General features: G+C 40.3%; 1 protein-coding gene across 1 annotated transcript; it reads right to left on the bottom strand.

The window, feature by feature from the left end:
- Positions 1-8,089: 8,089 nt before the first annotated feature.
- On the bottom strand, positions 8,090-15,503 carry CRYBA1 (crystallin beta A1). The gene is made up of 6 exons (XM_059669307.1): positions 15,464-15,503; positions 14,021-14,085; positions 12,669-12,787; positions 10,941-11,082; positions 8,805-8,947; positions 8,090-8,379 (listed from the first exon to the last, which is right to left on the bottom strand). The coding sequence occupies exons 2-6, from the start codon at positions 14,063-14,065 to the stop codon at positions 8,232-8,234; spliced, it is 597 nt and encodes a 198-aa protein (XP_059525290.1). The 5' UTR covers positions 14,066-14,085; positions 15,464-15,503; the 3' UTR covers positions 8,090-8,231.
- Between the last annotated feature and the right edge of the window lie 3,139 nt (positions 15,504-18,642).

Consider the following 18,642-nt stretch of genomic DNA (forward strand, 5'->3'; position numbering starts at 1 on the left):
GTACCTTTTTGTAAATTCTTTTAATTTCTCAGAAATATCCTAAAGGGAAGAAAAAATTCCATGAAAACTAAAACTTTTAATGTTTTTAGTCAGAGAGGAGATAATAAACCCTGCCAATAGGAGATGTGTTTTCATGCAAATTATACTTCTGAGCTTATTAGCTTTCTAATTATATCTTAATAAATATATTTTATTACTAGAGCAAAATGGGTTTTTTTAAGAAATAATGTGAAACTCTGGAAATTTTCTTTTGGGCAGAGAAGAGCATTGACCCTGTCTTATCACATTGCCATCTTGTTGCACTGCAGCTTGTATATAGCATGCTAAAATAAGTTTTTTTGTGTGTGCAGAAACAAAGGGTCCAATTTAAGATTGGGTGATGTTAGTGGCATAAAAACAAGCTTTCTGGCCTGATATAGCATCACATTACACACACAGAAATTAGTATATCCATGTATGGCAGATACAGGTTAAAATAGCAGGGCATTTCTATAGAGAGGTGTAGTCTTCTAATAAAAGTAGACTGGATACCCTGGGTTGTTCAGGGAGAAAGCAACTACTTTTGCTCAACCCTGTTGATTAAGAAATGTCCAGTTTTGAGCGACTGTAGTGTGGATGAGTTTTCTTGTTTTGTTGACTATTTGAGGCTTTTAACAAGTAGTTTTTGAAAGAAGCTATTGGACTCAACATAGAATAAATATCTTTATAGTCTGGATTTCTGCCCTGCTTAGATTTAAAAAGTATAAGCATGGATTGCCAATTCCACTTGATGTAAACAAAACTTTTTATACATAATATATATATATATGTATGTGTGTGTGTATATATATATATATATGTGTGTGTGTGTGTACATATATACATATATATATATAATAACTTATTGTATCAGTACAGGTTCAGAAACTTGTGATAGGCCAGTTTCAGATAGTTTCATTTCACCTGTAAACTGTATCACTTTTACTGATATTGTAATTTTTAAATGTATAATATGTTTACAGATGTGCCCTGCATTTAGTCTGCCTTGTTCCCATTTTGATTTTTGTTGAGTCTCCTGCCTGCTTGCCAAAAGCTAGGATGCTTCAGGCCCATGTACAATTGAAAGCAGAAGCATCCTTGAGCTTTAAAGCATTGAACAAACTGGAAATGCAATGAAGTGAAAGAAGTCTGTGTTTTTGTGTTCTTTTTTTAATAAAAATTTTCAAAAAGTTTTTTTAAAAAAACTATATAAGGTTGATTAAAGGAAAAAAGGCTCCAGTTTGTTTTACAGGTTTTAAAGTTCTGCTGTGTGTTCAATTGCCTTGTGTAACCACTTGTCGCCTTAGGGCCAGATTCCACCCCCACCCTCCCATGTCCCCTTTCTTTTTTTTAAATTTCCATTTTGCTTGCCTGGAATTTTAAAGCTCTTTTGTCACAACTCACAGGAAACTGGGTTTGTGACATACAGAGGTTGAATTAATATAGATTTAAAAAGAAAAAAAAAATCCCAAACCAGTCCCCATCTGAATTGGGCTTTTAAATTTAGAAGCAACACTTATAAAATATTTCTAGGAAATTGTTGCTTTCCTACTTCCTTTCCATATCCCTCAGGCCTCCATGTTTAGAGAAGCCAAAAAGAGAATGTATCCCTTCTGTTTGTCCAAAGGTTTTTCAGAGTCTCACATCTAAATGAGACAATGCAACATTTCACTTTGATTTCACTGAAATTTCCTTGAGTATATGGTTAGAGGTATATAGTTAGAAATATCTCTTAACCTTCTGGTAACCCTAGTGCCCCATCATATTAACTGTCAGTATTTTGGGGGCATTGGGTTAATGGACTTAATTGCTTAGGGTACAAGCAGGACTTTGGGACAAATTTCCTTTGTGCTGTTTGGTAACACTTAACTCTCTACTTGTCGCAGTCTTTCTCCTTAGGTCCTCACACAATTCCTTACAGAGCACTTATTAAAAAAAAAATCTTAAGAGTTGATCTGTTTTCTCATTATTTTTGTGTAAGCTTCTAAAAAAACTTCAGCTGTGATTAATTTAGCACATTTAAATAACATTAATGTGTTATTGTTTGGTATAAAGAATTTTCCTTCAACTCAGAGTATTAGTACTGTAGCATAAACCAAATACAGTCTAGAGGGGATTTTTAACATCCCTCCATTATAAAGACTGCAAATGGGGTGGGTGTGTGTGTGTATGTATGTGTGTGTTGACTGCTTGTGTGTGTGTGAGGGAAAGAAGGAGATATTAAAAGTTAGTAAACAAGTGTGTGTAAGACATTAGTATTCAGAGAATGAACTTCTATTTATTTTGTGCCATTTGTTTTCATTACAGAATAAAGTCAGGTGGTTTTAATCCTTTAAGGGGTAGTGTTTGAAAAATGGCACTAAGAATGAAATCATGACCTATTTTTTTAATAGCTATGAAGATACTAATTATGGGTGAAGATTTCTTTTTAAAATCTGTCTTGATTATAGGCTTTTGTGTCACATACCACTCTCTTGTAGATGTCTTGAATAATTCCCCCTCCCCACAAAAGACAGGGTGTGTTTATCTTTCTCTTTATTCACTCCCACTTTGCTGAACTGAAGATAATTGCATAGCCTTTCCTCTGACCTCCTAGTAATGAACTTTCACATAAAGTGTATTTACAGCATCTGTAGTTAGCCCTTTCTCCTCTGCCTTTGAGGAGGCCATAGAAAATAACTAGGAATTTGTTAATGCCAAATAGTTTTTTTCTTGAAATAAATGGCTGGAAAGATTCCATTTTAGAATTTTGTTGTTAATCACCTGCTTACCTAGTCATCCCTCAGAATCTATAAAAGCTTTATAAAGGAAAGAAGTGCTGCATTGTTTCCTTCAAATAACAGTTTCTAGGGAAAGTATTGCAAACCTCAATTATGAATGTTGTCCACAATACAATATGTGTTTATTCACAAAGCAGTACATAGCAGTGGTGGTTTCATCCTTAGTCATTAGGTTTGTTGCTAACCTAATTAGAGGGATCTAATAATGGTTTATCTTTTGCTGTACACTTTTTCAAACATGAAAAAGCCATTTAGTGTGAAATTGTATGTTACATACCAAAAGGCCACAGGCAAAGAAATCTGTAAGAGGACTGCACTTGATTCTAAATTCCACTAAATAAGAAGTCGTTCTTTCAAGGCTTTCTTTGGAGAAATAGATTAAAAGTCTCATTTACAAGGATTATGAGTGTAGTTATGCCACTGGACCATATTCTCAAATAACATGATCCCTCTTGTATACCTATGCTAACTGCAAAACAGACACTATAGTGGGAAAAACACACATTTGGACAATAGTTTTTATAATAGGTCTGTTGGCCTGCACCAGTTGAATTAGATTCTAATCAAGCATTGTCTCTTAAGTCCTAGGTAGTACTGCTGAATTTTAAAAGAAAGGGTAGGATTTGCTTAACTTCCCAAAGTATACATATTTGTTTAAAGGGGATGGGCAAAGGACAAGACTAGAAGTATAGCTGCTCAAAGTTTGCAGAGACACATAGGTTATCAGTTCTTAATATTGATGTTATTTTTATTAATGTGATTAACAGGCACCAGGATTCTTTTATGGTGAGAAAGATGGGCTTTTGCTTTAAGTATCATAAAATGTGTGTGTTTTTTTTTAATATACTTACATCTGTTCAGATGTGAGAAACAGGACCACCCTATGTTGGTTTTTTAAATGATGAATCATTGGCTCCACTCAAAAGCAGTGCTTTAATGTGTTTTAAATTAAACTTCACAGTTTTGCTACTCAAGAGTCTTATGAATAAATAGTGTTTCAAGTTGTATGCATAATAAAAACACCCAGTGAAGCATGAGTGGTATGTTGATTTTTGCATTACTGGGAGTGTCAGCAGTTATTGGCTAGAAGCCTATGGAACAGCCATCCTCACATGTGATGGGATTGCTGATTCAGACTTCCCTATTTATCCATACAATTGTGTATGTCCAGAGTTTTAAAGCCATTTTATAATACTGCAGTATCCCTTTTCTACAGCCTTATTAAAATAGTTACAAATGTGTTTTTTCCCAGTGCAGTATCCCTTTCATTGTATATCAGTTTTACTCCACAGACCAATAAACCAACTTGAGGTAAATTATATAGCTTTCCATATACCCTTTTTCCTCAGGTGCTAAACAAAGGCTCCAAAAATGGATACTGCTTTAGTAATGTCTGCTTTATTTTTAAAGTATTTCTTTTGCTAGATATAAAGATTTGGTGTTAACAAAATGATTTTAATATGTAAATATGAATGAATGCCTCTAGTTTGCCCCTGTTTGTCTGTTAGTCTGTTTCATTTATCCTTTAAGAGGAGGATCCTTTCATGATCTTGAATACATTTCATTAGGTATGTTGCATTTTTAGAATGAAAATAAAACTGTTTATCTGTCTCGGATTAATCCTGCTGCTGCTATGAGAAACTGAAAATCAAAAATGTGATGCACTTTTTACATTACAACATACCATACCTTTATAGGTTGTTTTGATACCTTTCCTGTAGCACAGCCAGTAACAAAAGCGAATGAATTTTAAAATTCTCTTTGGGAGGGAATCAGTACAATTAACTTTGTGGTATTGGCCTATGAAGGACAATAACGTAGGAAAAGAAAAATTCTGTTAGTATTACACTTTTTGGCCTTAAAATGTCTTCTACTACTGAAAAATCCTTTAAACTTAGTTTTGTTTCTATTATTTCCTCTCTCTGCCTCAAAAGGAGGATTTTGGAAGAATGGCTTAAGGGGAGTAGCATTGGTTTGTTGCTGATTTCTCTTTTAGAAAGAAAATATCTGCTATATAAGCTGAGGACTTAATTTTTTTGTTTGTATACAGAAGAGAAATAAGGCTGCCCCATGCCAGTCGATTTAGTTTAATTAAATCAATTAGAACTCCCAACTATTCTGCTTCTCTAGTATATTTTTACTTGGCAAAGATAAACAAGTATAGTAGGAATGCTACTTGACAAGAGAAAAGTCATTTCTCAAGCACATACCCAAACTTGAAGATTGAACCCAAAATAGGAGGAAAAAACACCAAATGGGGTGGAGGAATATGAGAAAGATGTGTGGTCCAAAGCTATCTGGTTATATTTTGATGTTGCCAATATTGCAAAGCCAAATTTTAATTTGCTTATTTAATATATTTCTTGGCCAGAGATCTATTTTTATATCAATGTGCCTTGCATGTGTATTAAAAAAATAAATTGGAAAGGCCATGTAGTAATGCCTGAGATGGTTGATGGTTCTTACCACCTCACTAATTTTTATGCAGTATGAAATGCTCATTCTATCGCCCAACTGGTGCTCTCTGTTTAAAGTTATAGATCTTGTCACAAACTGGAACTATTTTATAAACTGGGGAAGTGATTTAATTTACTTTTATTGTTTCTTTTGTTTGTTCTTAGTCTGTTAGTGGCTGTTCTAGTAGTGGGAAATAGTAAAAGAACTCTTCACTCCCTTTCCCTCCTTCCTTAGCACCTTCTTCGAGTAATGTGATGACACCATTTCTTGTGTGCTTTGAAAAGTTTCAGCTTGCTGTTTCCTTTAGTGTTATTTAAAAAAAAAGTGTTATAAAAAGCATTGTTTGAAAAATCTAGGGAGATAACAGTCCGCTTTAATTTGGAATTCTATGTGAGCTATGATCCAAGTTATTGGCTCTTTCCAACTTAAAAATTTTTTTACTGTTAAAGCACCTTGCTTAGAAAAATTTAAATACTTAATGTCTGCAACAATTGTCTCAAAATAATGAACTGTGCAATTCTTGTCATTAAAAAAACTCTCCCTAATGTGACTTGTTAGTTTCTCTGTATTTCTTGCCAGTGTAAATGTGAAAAGCTTTGCTTGCATTACGTTTTAGAAATGCATTTTGCACACTCGAATTTTGCCGAAGCTCCATGAAAAGGTTAGATCTAAGTAGATGAATAAAGCTATGCACATGTTTTGAATTTTAATTTGTGTGTCATTACCCAAAGTGACTTATCCTTATTACTTTGCTGTTCTTAGCTTCACCATCTTTAGAAACATGGCTCAAAATTATAGTACTGGGCTAGCTTATCAGTAGAAGCAAAAGAGAGGAAAACTGGCACCTGTTTTAGTAAACTTCAGTTTAAATGAGAGCTTGACTTGTATCTACTAAAGGGCTTTTCTTGAAACAGGGCATTTTTATCAGTTGTATAAACTGTTGGATGCTCTTACTTCCTCAGTGAAATTTTTGGTTTATTTGATCAAATAAAAATGGGAAGTAATTCAAACTGAAATGAAGGAAGGAGCTTATGCCACATGGAGTTCTGTGATAATTTTATGACTTAAACCTGGTTTAAAGGTGTAGGATGACCTATTACCTTTATGACTAGCATAAATTTGGCTTAATGAATGAATGATTGACTTGAAATTAGAATCATTATCTTGCTTAAATATCTAAGCACAGGTTGTTTTAAAGATAATGTGTATCTTTTTAAAATTATCCAAGCTGATTAGAAAAGTTTAGAATTTGGTTAAATTGCTGCAGTTTGCATGTACTAAATAAGTAGCTTTATTTCACATGTATGTGTACTTAAAAGATTGTGTAGATTTACTGGCCAGGTTTTGTCAGTCATCTTTTAAAAGATTGTTTTGTAATCTCTCCAGGACCTTTGTAGAAGAGGCTAATAAGTTTAAGTAGAAGATAATACTAATGGTACTTTCCCCATGCTTCTAGATACAAAAGAAATCCTTGTTTTATAGTTTTTAATTATGTATAGAAGAGTGTTACTTCTCTGTCATCAAGTGTGCTCTTGATGTATTATTGTTGACTTGGAAAACACAGCAGAACCCTTCTGTATCTTCACTGAAAGTGACAGAAACGAAGTCTACTAGTCAAGACTCAAAAGGTGGCCGATAATGCATGGCCTCAGACGGCATAAATGCAGGAGTGTAGCATCATAGATGGCTCTGGCTTCTCAGCATCTGTCAGTAGTTTACTTATGTTCAGTCTTGTGTGCGTCATCATTTAGGAGCTGAGTTACCTCAATCTGGGGGAAAGGATTATTAATGAACTACAATTATATTAGAGGATGTTTTCCTTCTCCCAATTCAAGACTTTTTTTTTTTTCCCACTGTTTGTTTTGCCCAGTCAAAAAGATAGGCCTTTTCTAGGTAAAAGAATAGTGGCCAGAAATTTATCCTTTTGCTAAATGCTTAGGTATTTGCCATAGCTGTTTCTGATAAGGATTCTGAAGAAGTGTCAGTTACGTAATGATCTTCCTTTATTGATGTCTTACTTCATGTTCAGTGTTTTAAAAATATAAATTACAAACACTCTACATCCATACCAAGATTTACTTATTTTATCAGAAAAAAACTTGAGAACTTTGTAGACCCAATTAAGAGACAATAAGTGTACATGGTTGAATAAAAAAATTTTAAAGTTTTCTGAGGTGTTTGTGTTATATATTGTATGCTTAACAAAAATTACTGAAAACTAAGTTAATATTGTGACATTGATGATATATTTCCAAAAGATGAAATGTACAAACTTAAGTCTTAAATGTACTGTGGTCTTATGTCATGGCATTTTTAAATATCCAGATTATTAAGGTGCTTAAAAATGGCATGTTTATTGAAAAATCAGCTGTGAGGACAGCTGTCCTGTCTTTTTGCATGACATTGAGCCTGAAAGTATGAAACCAAAATTGAGCTAAGCAATTAAGCAACCAAAATAAGCTGCCAAGACTGGATTTATTCATAACTTTATGTAGAAATATATGCTAATGCATTATTTAAGAAATTTCCTACGTTTGTTTTGCATTGATTTGTCGTCACCAAGTTGAAAAAAAAAAATCAATGCTGACATCAACATTATTAGGGTAGGGGATGAGGAGAAAATACGCAGAAACACTTACCAAAAGTGTGTTTGTCACTGCATAGACTGGTACGTTTGGGTTATATGCTTGAATGTTATTTGACATTGGGAATAATTGTGGTTGGGCTGGTAAGTGACTTCCAAGGACACAGAAGGAAATCTGGGGTTTTATAGAAACTTGTTTCTAAAAATTTGCAGCCATTTAAGTATGATTTATATAAAGCACACTAGTTAATTCATTTTTTAAATGACATTTATTGTGGATTTCAGCAGCTAACATTTGTAAGCAGTGTCTGTGAGCAGAACATAAAGCTCATTCTAGATTGCTTAGCAAGGTTGTCTCATGCTTGAGGAATTCTCTTGGAGCTTCTAATCCACTACTGTTGGATGCGGCGGATTGACTGAATCTGGGAAGTCTGGGCATGAGAACCCCACTCTCTCCAGTGTTTATAGTCTCCTCCATGATGGTCACATTCCAAGATATACTGATAGCCACGGTACCCAGGATACTGGTAGCAAACCCAGCTAGAAAATCCAAAAGCACATTGGCCTATTAAAACCTAATTAGGAACTGGTCAATACTTCAAAACAGCCCTTTTCCTCAACACAATTGGTATGGAATACTTTTAGGCCTAGAAAATGTCAGGCGCCATTTGTAAGTAATGGCTATACTTAATTAAAAATTAACCTTGATCATGAAAAAAGGTATGGGTAGTCAACAAATGATTCCATAGACTCTAGGGGAGTCTCAGGGAAAGAAAAACTGACCTGAAGTTGGTACCAAGATTTTGAGGTTCAAAATTATAAATAACTAGACTGTTACAGCCATATCAATATGATGCCAATATATGAAATTGGATAAGACACAATCACTGCTATGTTAATAGTCTCAAGATTTACAGCTGTGAGAGTTACTTTGAAATGTGCTCCAACACTCTTTTTGCACTTACGCCCCACATTGTATCTTCATGGAACCAACTTCGTTGTTGAACCAACCCATGGCTTGCAAAGAGGGGTAGTCATCACAGATCTCCCATTGGCGTCCAATAAAGTTTTCTTTCTCAAAGATGGTAATTTTGGACTCCTTATGATTCTGTAATCCAAAATTTTTTTAAAGTTTAGTACTAGTGTTATGGCTATCTTAATTTTGTAATTGCCCTATTTTTCAAAATCATAACACTCCTGGTTTACACAAAGAAGTACATGATCATTGAAGTCAAAATATTTCAAGTAGTTTTTTTATAAGAAAAAATTTACCCATAATCCTGTTTAATCCAGTTTAATACCATCTAATCTAATAGACAAACATGGTAATTGTACCTTTGCTATGCCTCCCATGGGCTAATCAGTGTGATATGCAAATTAACTGCCAACAAAGATGGCTAATTTGCATAATCTAGGCAGATCCCACTGCGCCACTGCGCCTGGAGCTGGTGGCAGCTCGATCCCCAGCTGCTGCCCGCCCCAGCGCGGGATCCGGGCCTGCAGTGTCTTGGGTGGGGTAGGCGGGGCGGGTGGCAGCACAATCTGAGCAGCTGCCCGTCCCAGCACAGAGGCCTGCCATCTGCGACTGGGGAAGACGGGGCAGACACTGCGGGATTGGGCGTGCCATCTGCCACCAGGGGAGCGGGCCTAAGCCAGCAGGTGGTTATCTCCCGAGGGGTCCCAGACTGTGAGAGGGCACAGGTTGGGCTGAGGAACCCCCTCCCCTGCCAGTGCACAAATTTTTGTGCACGGGGCTTCTAGTCTATAATAAAAGCATAATATGCTAATTAGACCGGACAGCTGAACAACCTTCTGGATGTCCTTCAGGACAACCTTCCAGATGAAGCCAGGGCTGCGAGGGCTGAGCCCCTTTGCACAAATTTTGTGCACTGGGCCTCTAGTAACATTTGAAATGTATAAATAACTGGTACTATACTTTGAAACAACAAAAGACTAATGAAAATATAACAGCAGGGAAAAAAACACTTGCAACACACAGCCAACCAAGGGATTAACATTCATTAATGTGGAAAAAGATCCCACAAATTAATAGGGAAAGTAAACGTGTGTGTGTGTGGTGTTGGAAATAATCTAGAAGTCCAGTAGGGGATGTGAATACTACACAAGCATTTCTTAGTGCAAAGACTAACCTGTATGAAGTACGAAAACAGCCAAATTAGCTCTGGTGATAGAATTTGGGGAGGAGCAATTGATTGGAAAGGGACACCGGGAACTTAATGAGGTGATCAAATTGTTTTATATTTGAGTAGGGTATTGGTTTCTTGGGTGTACATATTTTTTAAAATGCATCAGAGTATACACAGGAAAAATGCAGAGTTAAAGTGAGATGCAAACATCCAGATAAGGCAGTATATTTTAGATCTATAACTTTAGGTTACCTTCTTTACTACTTGAATTTCAGTAGGATTTTAAACTAAGGTGAGATCATTAATTAAAATCATGAGAAAAAAAATCACATGATATAGACAAATAATTGGAAAGGTTGTAACCCAGTCTCACTCTTCCCAATATAAGGATCATTTTCAACAAACTGTTGAAGATTATCCTGCGTCTACTTGAATTCCCAAAGACTGGGAAGTATCCTAGTCTGATGCAGAATTGAATAATGCTTAGTATTAAAAACCAGAAGGTTATGAATCAAAGATAAAAGACTGGAAAATTTATCTGTTTCTTCAGTTATCCCACTTATTGAAAGGTCACGTTAGTACTTCCCTGTTTCTGGGTAAAATGTTATACAGATTGAATTTTAACTGGCTAAGGATTTACTTTTTTACTATAAGGCTCTCACTAGTACCCCATTGCACTTGTTGAAGATCTGGGCTCTTGAGTATCCACTTCCTGCCACCTATAAATACTAAGGCATTTACTTTTAGCTTAATGAAAGTACTATCTAGTAAATAAAAATCAAATGGCAAACTTAGAACAGAGAGACCAGTGGTTTTTCTTCTCTCTCTTACTTTTCTCTTTTTTCCTGCCACATTTCAGCATAACTGATGAGAAGTAACATGTGTGTCAGTCCATATGCACCCTTTCTTGCCCCATTCCCCACAGGCACAGAAGTAAAAATTTCAGAGACTCACAGCTGAACAGATGGGGCGGAAGGACATGAGGCGCTCAATGTGGTAGGCATTGCTCCCACTCCAAGCATCCCAGCGAGGGTATTCTCCTCTCTCCAGGATAAACTGTTGCCCACAGAAGCTGGTATGCTCATAACCAATCCATCTGCCAAAGACAATTAGTGGCGTTTGCTCCTGGTGTTCAGAGTCTACGTGGCCTCAGGGAGAAGGCATTTTTGTTTTAGATGTTAATAGTGGAGTAAAATATCAAGCCAATTCTAACAAAGCCATACAAAAGAATACATTTACCACACGAGGTGGGAAATGAGCTGGCAGCCGCACTAAGCAGGTTTATAAATGTAACATTTATTTTGGGATTATCCACTGAAAGGATCTACTTCACTCGTCTGAGTAATGTGTATTAGCAAAGTCAGTCTAAAGTTATATTTCCTTTCTTTCCTAGTTACCTTATTCTCTACTTGGAGCTCCAGGTTCAGGATAAAGTGACTGACTATTGCTTTGGCTCCAGCCAAACCTATTAGCTTCTTCCTAAGGAAGCAAAGGGTTGGACAGGCAACTGATGGATTACAGTCTCTTGTTTCCTTGTCACTTTGTGGGTTCTTTCTCCTGCTGTTGCATACCCATACCTTATTTATAAGACCCCTCAGATCATATTTTCACAACCAGGTTCCAGTTACTGACAATACCTTAAAGTATTATTCCTTTTAAGAAGTTAAAAAGCTCAATTTTGGTGGTGAGCAACTGCCTAGGCCAAATGAGAGTCCTTTCCTTATGTGTTTTCAAACTGAGAATAAAGGCCTCGACTATCTTGCCAAGCGTCAGAAGACAAAACAAGAGAAGGTCTTCCTCACCGAAGAGATTAACCATCAACCAGAAACTCCTGGACGACTAAATATGAACCAACATGACTCTCAAGTGCTGTGTTTGAGTTCCTTTTTACACAGAGAAATTAGTGATGTCTGCTCTCTCTCTGGGACATACAGGAGGGGAGTTGGTTGTAAAGAGGCTGCAGCTTGGCTGTTTTCTCTCTATTTTCTGCAGGCAAGAAAAACTCAAGGGTCCTGGGCTGTTGTGAAGAGAATCCTAGGTAGCAGCCTATGGGGTCTAGAAGCATAGATCTGATTACTGTCACTGCCCCAACCCATTATATATATTTCTTCCTCCCTCCCTCCCTCCCTCCCTCCCTCCCTCCCTCCCTCCCTCCCTCCCTCCCTCCCTCCCTCCCTCTCTTCCTTCCTTCCTTCCTTCCTTCCTTCCTTCCTTCCTTCCTTCCTTCCTTCCTTCCTTCCTTCCTTCCTTCCTTCCTCTTAATCCTCACCCGAAGATATTTTTCCATTGATTTTTAGAGAGAGTAGAAGGAAGGGGGAGAGACAGAGAGAGAAACATTGATGTGAGAGTGACACATCGATGGTTGCCTTTGGCATGCACTCCCGACCAGGATGGAGCCTGAACCCAGGTATGTGCCCTTGACTGGAACAAATCCTCCCTTTAGTCCATAGGCCGACGCTCTATCTACTGAGCCAAACTGGCTAGGTCTATATATTTCTTTAATACCTCACAAATCTAGTACCAAGCCACTTAAAAACCTCATGTACCTTCTAGCTTTGAGTTACTAAATTACATGTGTAGAGTCCGGGGAACATTTTTCTTCCCCAATTCCCACCTGTATGGCCCCAAGTCTTAGGGGACTGGCAATAAGGAGCCTGAGGTTCTGCTGAGGTCCATACTCACGAGCCACATTCCACCTTGAGAGATCGGACATTATCAAAACTGCGCTCAGAGACATTTGGGCAGGAGCTAGTGAATTCCATCCTCCTCCCCTGGAAGTTCTCCTGGTCATAGATGGTTATCTGAAATGAGATTGAATGGGAAAGAGAGCTAGAATGTGGTACATCAGGAAAAACAGAGTCCTGGTCAACAGTGTAGCTTATGTGTGACCCTGTGTTTTCCATCACTAGCCATAGTCCAGGATGCCTGATGAGGTCTCTTCCAGTGTAGACAGGATAGGAAGGGGTTTGAATTAATGCCACTAGTTGGTGGTGTTCACATGCCCAGGATAAGGATAAGGTGTGGGGGATTGGTTTATGATAGGAACTAGAGGCCTGGTGCACGATAATTCATGCACTTGGGGTGGTCCCTCAGCCCAGCCTGTGCCCTCTCGCAGTCTGGGAGCACTTGGGGAATGTCTGACTGATGGCTTAAGCCAGCAGTCGGACATCCTTAGCACTGCCTGCTGAGGAGGCGGGAGAGGCTCCCACCATGGCTGCTGTGCTTGCCAGTCGTGAACCTGGCTTCTAGCTGAGCGGTGCTCCCCTGTGGGAGTGCACTGACCACTGGGGGCAGCTCCTGCGTTGAGTGTCTGCCCCCTGGAGGTCAGTGCGCATCATAGCGACCAGTAGTTCCACCGGTTGGTCGATTTGCATGTTAGCCTTTTATTATATAGGATGGTCTGTTAGGAACAATAACTGGCCCAGTAGACAGACCGAGGACTCAAGGACTCTTATTCACTATGCTTCCTGCATAAATATGGCCCAGGGGCCAGGATTCTGGGAGGCCCAGGGGCTCCCTGTGGATTATTGCTTAGGTTCTCCAGCCAAACGTGCTATAGAAGCCTAAGGTATAAAGAAAGAGTTGTAATGCCTTGAATGAGAATTCTTAAACCTGGCTAGAGGACAACGAGCTCCCAAAGCTGTGAACTGGCCTTCAAGTTGATCCAATGAAGAGGGTAGAGGGTCAGACTGAGGATCAGCCACTTCAGGTAACAGTCACAACCAAGTTCAGGATGAGAGTCAGAAGACCTGGGTCCTATTACTTATTTTTAATCCAGTGGCAAATCTCTCTCTTCTGGGCTCTCAGTTTCTCCAGGGCATAATCTACTCTGGGCTGCTCAACTTTAAGATGATTTTTGCAGCACAGAGAGGAGTTGAACTAGAAAACTAGGTATTATCTCCCACCCATCATGGGCTTCCACCATCATCCTTCTGTCCAAATGGGACATCCTAAACGATCCTTCCTGAAAAAGCATCTGGACCTTGGTTGGACCTTCCCCTATGAACTTTTCCATGTGATGGGGGAGGGCTTACCTTCCATGGCCCCACAGACCCTGGCATGGGGTTGGTTTGAGCCATTTTGGTGGTTGGAAGGGTCCCTGGAAGACAGAACACACACCGATGACATGGCGTCTGGGATGGAGATGAGGTGATGGAGCAGAGCGGGGAGTAAAGGAGGCTTGAAGTCCAGCAGAAAGACTTCGGTTGGGATTCTGGCTCTGCCTCTCACTAGTTGAGTCTGTTGTCTTCCATCAGTAAAGCTTCTATGGCAGAGTTATTATAAGGATTAGAAGCAATAGTGCAGGTAAAGCATGGCACAGGCATCGTGATCTCTTGATGAATGTAGCTCTCGTTCACTTGCCAGCCTCCAGGTACCCCCTACAGGTGGCAGCATTGCCTCAGTCTCACACCCTAATGTAAACTCCTTGGCAACCATCTAGTCCAGATCCCTCATATTACCAGTGTGTGGTCTCACCCTCACCTAGCTCTTCACAGCCCTCAAACTGACTGACTGGCTGTACATGGCCATGCTCCCATTCCCCTCCTACTTCTCTGTCTCTCAACCTGCCCAGCTCCTCAGAGAGACTTTGCTGCTCTCCCCAGCCTGCAGCGGCTTGCTTCTTTCTTCCCTGATTTCTAGCGCTCATCACAGTACTGACCTGTGCTCCTATTGAATATGTCCTGGTGAACATCTCAATGGAGGGCCTGGGTCTCCTGAGTGCAAGTTGCAGCACCAAGCAGAGTCCATGTTGGGGCACTGGGAGGTTGTGGGTGTGGGGGCACGGGTGCCGTTGAAAAAAACTTATTGAAGGAAAGTGAGGAAGAAAAGAGGACAATAATAGCTAACGCCTAATAATGGCTCACTCTGTGCCAGACCCTGTCCTAAATGCTCTGCATGCGTGAATACATGCAATCTTCACAACCAGCCTGTGAGGTAAGTACTATCATTGTCCCCATTTTGCAGATGAGGATACTGAGTCTCATAGAGATTAGGTAGGCAGAAAAGATGGTAGGGAGAATAAAGAAGGGAAGGATAAGGAGGGAGAAGAAGGGGAGGGAGGGAGGGAAAAGAAGGAAGACAGGCAGCTGTGCCATTCATGGCCCTTCCCTCTGTCTGGTATCGGGCCCAGGGGCTGATGCATGTCAATTTTGTGGTCTATCTTTCCATTCTGAACTTCTGAATAAGCATTTCCAAGCTCCTGCCCCCTCTACTTTCTCCCTATGCCCTAGGAGCCTGTAGTTTATTGCAGCCCCATGCCTCCTCCCGGCTGTGATGGTGAGGGTAGTGATTATTGCCTTCTTAGTGACTCCTTTTGGGGTGGCTAGAGACGGCTGCCTCCCTGCCGAGTTCCCCACTCTTCTCCAGCCATCCTAGGAGGCTCTGACCAGGCGGCATGAACATGAGGTCCCCTCCTGGGCATGTGTCTGCAGGAGAAAGGAAGGAAGGGCCCGAGTGTCCCTCAGGACTTTACTCACCCAGCTCTCGATGCACAGTCTGGGTCTCCGTGTGGTGCCACTTTCTCTGGGGCCCTGCCCTTTATAGCCCTGAAGGCTGGCAGCCTCTGCCCTGTCAGCACTCTTCTTTCCCTCTGCTTAGTTCTCCCTGATCCCCAGAGCTTTGGTGGCTCAGCCTGCTGGGCAGGCATCCCTCAGGCCTTTGTTAAAACGAGGGAAACAGAGAGGCCCCACTGCTGTGGGTGAGGCTGGCGGCAGTGGCTGCTGTGGTCGTGATCGCAAAGCAGCTGGGAGGTGAGTGCTTGGCCCTGTCCTTCTCCAGACTCCTCGCGCCACCCCAGGCCCTTCCTAAGACCCGTGTCCTATCCAACACGTCAAACCTCACCTCACTTCCCAGATAGGAAATACAGTTTTTGTCTTTTGTGGTTAAAAAATGTGAGGGATTATTTTAATTCTGAACTTTATTAAGAAAAAAATGGTTCACTCTGTTCTTGGGAATCTTTTTTGTATACTATATACCTATACATAAATATGTAAGAGTTAAATTCAATTACGGTTGACTAGTAGACATGCCTCTCTGTAGCTATTTTATTAAACATTCATTTTAGTTTTGCAATCTTCTTTGAAAAATTTGGAGCCTACACATCTTTTTAGTGTGTTTTTATAAATATATTGTATTGACTTTTTTACAGAGAGGAAGGGAGGGATAGAGAGTTAGAAACATCGATCAGCTGCCTCCTGCACACTCCCTACTGGGGATGTGCCTGCAACCAAGGTACATGTCCTTGACTGGAATTGAACCTGGGACCCTTCAGTCCGCAGGCCGATGCTCTATCCACTGAGCCAAACTGGTTAGGGCGATCTCTTTAGATTTTTAATATACTGCTTTCGGCCCTTGGCAGTCTCACAGGCCCAAGATACTATAGTAAGTACCCTAATGGGTAAAAAGATTTTGCTCAGGAAGGTCAGAGCAATTGAGGAGCGTAGTGTAGGGGATTCATGGGCTTCCCCAGGAGCCCTGACGGGGAGGATGTATTGTTTAAGCACCTCAGCTACTGTGAGAAGTAGGGGTGAGGTGTAGTGGAGCCCAGCAGATGTAGGTTCAAATCCCAGCTTCTGTCTGGGTGACTTTGGGCAAGTCACTCAGCCTCTCTCAACTCCAAAAAAAGAAGATACATTGTTGGTTTATTATTACTTATTATCCTACCCTCTTTCTGGTGACAGATACCTTAGAAAACCTGACTGGAGAGAAGAAACCTTTCCCAGTGCAGTTCTCCTAATCCCTCTGCCAACTCTTCGGCCTGTGACTCAAGGTTCATCAGAATCCCCTGTTCTCAGAACCAAAACTCAGGGGGCAAGTTCTGGTATGTACACAAGTATTTGTAGATTTGGGCAGAATCTTCCAAATGGACAGGCCTGATGCTAAGCACGATGCATTGCGCCAGGATGTTTTTGCTGCTAAATAAGTTGGTGATGTCGGGATCAATGGCCGGCAAGGGACAGAGTCGCATTGGGGATGATCTCTGGCCGGCTGGGGGCTGTGCAGGACTTAAGGTGTCTGGGTCCATGGCTGGTGGTTCTTCCTCACCTTTTCTTCTCTTCCTCCACAGAATTGGGGTCTTCAAGAAACACTTATTTGCTCATTCATTCATTCATTCATTCATTCCCTAAACCCTGGACTGGCTTGGGCACTCCCGCAATGTGCTCTCATGGAACTCTGTACTTCTCCAATTATTGCATTGATCACGCTGTAGAAATTACTTAAGAAACTAGAAATATTGGGCTCCAAGGAGGGGAATTGAGGCACTTGGGGCTCAGGTATAGAACAGAACTTTTCACTATATATCTTTCTTTACTTTTTGAGTTTTGAACAGTGTGAACATATTTTCTAGCAAAATGATTAAAGGTATTCTTGAAAATAAAGAAACTGATTGCTCAGTTCTCTGCTTCTTTCACGAGACTGCAAGCAGGGGCTTCATCTGTCTCGTTCATCAGTACATCTGCAGCTCTGGGCAGGACTCCTAGCTCAATTAAACCTTACCTGAGGATACGTTTTTGTTAATTTTAGAGGGAGAGGAAGGAAAGAAGGGAGGGAGAGAGAGAGAGATGAGAGAGAAACATCGATCGGTTGCCTCCTGTATGTGCCCCGATCGGGGATTGAACCTGCAACCTAAGTATGTGCCCTGAGCAGGAATTGAATCTGCCTTGGTGCACAGGATGACACTCCAATCAACTGAGCCACCCAACCTGGACAATAAATATGTCTTGAATAAATTAATCCTATGATGGGGTTTGTGACTCTATAGGCACAGAGGTAACCATGATATAGTTCTTATTTACCCTGGCCACACTGACTTTTTAAAAATATATATATATTTTTTTATTTATTTCAGAAAGGAAGGGGGAGATAGAGAGATAGAAACACTAATGGCTGCCTCTGCATGCCCCACACTGGGGATCAAGCCCACAACCTGGGCATGTGCCCTGACTAGGAATTGAACCCTGACCTCCTAGTTCATAGGTCAATGCCCAATCACTGAGCCACCGTGGCTGGGCCCTGGCCACACTGACTTGCTTGTGTTGTGTTTGTGCTTCATATACTCTCAGTATTTTATTTTATTATTTTTAAAAATATTTTATTGATTTTTTTACTGAGAGGAAGGGAGAGGGACAGAGAGTTAGAAACATTGATGAGAGAGAAACATCGATCAGCTGCCTCCCGCACACCTCCCACTGGGGATGTGCCCGAAACCAAGGTACATGCCCCTGACTGGAATCGAACCTGGGACCCTTCAGTCCACAGGCCGACGCTCCATCCACTGAGCCAAACCGGCCAGGGCTACTCTCAGTATTTTAATGTGGGAGCTTTATACCCTACTGAAGAGTTAGTACAGTGAAGACTGTTTGAACCAACAGAACAGTGGAGCTTTTTAATGTTTGATTGAAAAGACCAAATGCACATGCACAAAACTATTGTCTGTGTACATGGGGGGAAAGGGGGTTGGGGTTACTGTGCAAACGATTTGCCAATATCCATCACATATTCCCAGAGTCATATACAGCCCCAGCCTGTCTTCTCTCCACTTTCCTCAATTACCTTAAATCCGTGGAGGTTGGGAAAGGATTACCAGATCTCCCGCGCTAACCATGATGTTTTTCAAATATTCCCTCAATGTGGTTTTTAACCAAGTTCTAGAGGA

The sequence above is a fragment of the Myotis daubentonii genome, chromosome 16 (assembly GCF_963259705.1).
Source record: "Myotis daubentonii chromosome 16, mMyoDau2.1, whole genome shotgun sequence".
Taxonomy (NCBI): Eukaryota; Metazoa; Chordata; class Mammalia; order Chiroptera; family Vespertilionidae; genus Myotis; species Myotis daubentonii.